Source organism: Cebus imitator, unplaced genomic scaffold (assembly GCF_001604975.1).
Source record: "Cebus imitator isolate Cc_AM_T3 unplaced genomic scaffold, Cebus_imitator-1.0 Scaffold71, whole genome shotgun sequence".
NCBI classification, from domain to species: domain Eukaryota; kingdom Metazoa; phylum Chordata; class Mammalia; order Primates; family Cebidae; genus Cebus; species Cebus imitator.
The window spans coordinates 4387651-4391285 of record NW_016107386.1 but is presented as its reverse complement, the minus strand read 5'-3'; the positions used below and the strand labels follow the sequence as shown (position 1 = coordinate 4391285).

The window sequence follows — 3635 nt, the reverse complement described above, 5'->3', positions numbered from 1 at the left end:
GCACGCGCCACCATGCCCAGCTAATTTTTTGTATTTTTAGTAGAGACGGGGTTTCACCATGTTGACCAGGATGGTCTCGATCTCTTGACCTCGTGATCCACCCGTCTCGGCCTCCCAAAGTGCTGGGATTACAGGCGTGAGCCACCGCGCCCGGCCCCGTTAGTGTGTTTTGAGCAAAAGAGACTGTTGCCTCACCTCCTGGTACCGTGCAGCATTACCCCTGTCAAAGAAGTTTCCATCCAAACAAAACCCACTGTGGAGCTCCACCTTAATTGTCTAAGATGTTGTCATTGTGGAAACTCTGAATACTAGTATTTATTGCATTTGAAGAATTTTTAAAGAAATTTGCCTTTTTTCTCTGTCTCTTTCAACTTGTTTTCTGGTCACCTCTCTAAATAATGCATACATCTGTTCTGGGCTTATAAAATCATTGCTGCCTCAAGTCCAAGCTAGTTGTTGGCATAAATGTGACTATCAGTACAAGAACCTGTTTTGTATGATTAATGCTTTGCTAATTTATTAGCATTTGTAAGCGGATTCGAAATAGGGTTGAATCACTTAGACTATATTTTGAATTTATTAGCATTTGTTTTTATTTCTTTGCCAAAAGCCTGGACTAATAGACTTTTTTCTACTTCCCTTTTATTTTGTAGTTAAAAAAAATCCCTGAAAAATTACAGCATAATACAAGGTGGTGTTTAATAAAGTAATAATTTTTATTTTAGGAAATTGCACATGTATATAAAAGTAAAGAGAACAGTGCAGTGAATCCCCATTTACCCACCACCCAACTTTAACAATTATCAACATTTTGCCCTTATAAAAGCATTTTAAATAAAGAAACTATATTGAATTTTAGAAAATGAAAGTTTTATCCTGTCCCTATGTATACATGAATGATTTGAGGTTTTTTTTTTTTTTTTTAACATAAATGGAATCACATTATAGTGTTTTGTAAAATATATTGGACATCTTTTATCTTTTCATGTCTATATATGTAGATATACATTGACTTCATTTCCTTTAACATCTGTATAGTATTACATTGCATGGCTGTGCCTTAAGTTATTCAGCCAATCCCTATGGTATGGTATTTCCAGTTTTTTATTGTTATATTGTTACAAATAATGCTGCAGTATTTCTTTATTTTCTTGTCTGATGATTTTCTTGGAATTAATTTCTAAAAGTATAACAGCCGGATCAAAGGTCAAATACATTGAAAAATTTGGAAACACGGTCCTGGATTGCCCTTTAGAAAGGTTGTACTAGTAATTTATTTATTTGTTTGTTAGAGATGGAGTCTCCCTCTATCGCCCAGGCTGGAGTGCAGTGGCTTGATCTTGACTTACTGCAACCTCCGCTTTCTGGGTTCAAGCGATTCTCCTGCCTCAGCCTTATAAGTAACTGGGACTACAGGCACCCACCACCATGCCTGGCTAATTTTTGTATTTTTGGTAGAGACGGGGTTTCACCATGTTTGACCCGGCTGGTCTCAAACTCCTGACCTTGGGTGATCCACCTGCCTTGGCCTCCCAAGGTGCTGGGATTACAGGCGTGAGCCACTGCACCCGGCTTGTACTAGTAATTTACATAACTAACAACAACGTATGTTGGTGCCCATTCTTCCATATCATTGCCAAAACCAGCAAGCCCTCTCTTTGAGGAGTTTAGAAGCATATCCAATAGGGAGAGAAGAATACCCCTCTCTTGGTCTCCATGTGAAATTCTTATTGCAAGAATTTGATATGTGTAACAAGGAACTTTTTAAGAAACTATTCTTGACATTATATTGGAAGATTATTACTTCAAATATAGATCTTTACTTTGCAATGCTAACAACATTCTTCACCAAGTCATACTGACAACTGAGCCAGTAGAATATTTTTGTAATGAATCCAAACAATATTTTTGTTTAAATCCAAGACAGTTTGTTTTATTTTAACTAACATTTTCTCTCGATACATATTATTACTTCTAGCTGTGTTTCTTTGCTTTCCTTTGCTTCATAATATTGATTACATACTTAAAATGTTAGAGGAAAGATAACCCTATAGATGTGAAGTTTCATATGTTTTCCCCAAATGGGAAATGTTATGTCCTCTGGATTTTGATCCTGCCCTGGGGTTTTCAAATCGTAAGATTTTTACAACGAAAAAAATCAACCCTTGAAATATGGAAAAGGAGATTAAAAAGTTACCTGTGGCTGGGCGCAGTGGCTCACGTCTGTAATCCCAGCACTTTGGGAGGCTGAGGCGGGTGGATCACTTGAGGTCAGGAGTTCGAGACCAGCCTGACCAACATGGTGAAACCCTGTCTCTACTGAAAATACAAAATTAGCCGGGCATGCGTGGTGCTGCACACCTGTAATCCCAGCTACTTGGGAGGCTGAAGCAGGAGAATCGCTTGAACCCTGGAGGCAGAGGTTACAGTGAGTCAAGATCATGTCATTGCACTCTAGCCTGTGCAACAAGAACCAAACTCCATCTCAAAAAAAAAAAAAAAGTTAATTGTTAGCTTATGTAAGGATTATATTATAACTTGTGGAACCAACAGAACATCTTGTGTGGTAATGTGAAGCATTGTTTCTGTGTTGTGTAAGATTTGAGGGTGAAATTGTGTTCCTTAATTTAACATCTTTGTTTTACAGTAGTGAGGAATAATGTAATTACATCAATTTTCCAGGTTATGAAACTTTGCTGCAATTTCCTGTGGCTTATTTGTACTCAGCCAGTGAGAGTCATAAAACCATAGTCTCATCTTTTAACACTTTTTGAATAATTACATCATATAAGGAGAAAGCATTACTGTTACCATGTTGCCTTTTAGGTAGGAGGCTATACCTGCAGACAGTTTAAACTTTTAAAATCAAAGGCAGTACCAAAAAGAAGCAGGGCTGGACAAGTAGATGAGGTAGGTGAACAGCGAGGTCATGACAAGTCTAAGTAGAAGGGCAAGTTGAGGCAGTTTATGAAAAGAGAGTTTAGTGACTAACTTTGGGATTTTCTGTTCTTTCTTGCAGAAAGCAGTTGGCTATCTTGGCTGACCTAGTGAAAGATTTACCACTGGAGTTTGACTTCCTCTTTTCACAGTCTCAGGCAGAAGTGATCTCTGGGAAGCAGGAAGGTACTGGGCCTTGGGTGCAGTTGGTTCACCCCTAAGCCAGCCACGGCATAGCCTCTCTAACGGGTGTTTAGAATTACTCTATCTGATTTTAATTTTTCTGCCAATAATTTTCTTGATTCTGCCACATAGTTGTTTTGATTTATTTGCATATTTTGCACCAGTATCTGTTTTAGAAATCTGCTTCTAGAAGTCAAAAATGTATATCTCTTTTGAACATAGTGCTAAGCACTATGTTTGTAAGAATGTATTAGCATTTAATGATTTCAGTTGGATATTTGGTTAACTATACTTTTGTAAACATATACAGTTCTAGAAGTTATATTGAGTTTTTGTCAAAGTCGTACATAAGGTAAATTATTAAAGTAAGGAGAAACTTTAATTTCAGGAGATGATCAGAATGAGTTACTTTTCTTTTGTTATGGTCTCTGCCTTTATTACAGTTACTATGCAGTACTGATAATTCCCTGAAATCTCACACTATTGGGTTAGTACTTTCTTTTTTTTTTTTTTTT

The 3635-nt window shown here is 37.2% G+C and overlaps 1 protein-coding gene across 1 annotated transcript in view; it reads left to right on the top strand.

Moving 5' to 3' along the window:
* The window catches only part of ENTPD7 (ectonucleoside triphosphate diphosphohydrolase 7), a 55795-nt gene that overhangs the window by 31723 nt on the left and 20437 nt on the right, over window positions 1-3635 (top strand). The window contains exon 6 of the mRNA XM_017531289.2: window positions 3020-3123. Coding sequence (XP_017386778.1) covers window positions 3020-3123 — 104 coding nt within the window. The remainder of the gene's footprint in view (window positions 1-3019; window positions 3124-3635) is intronic.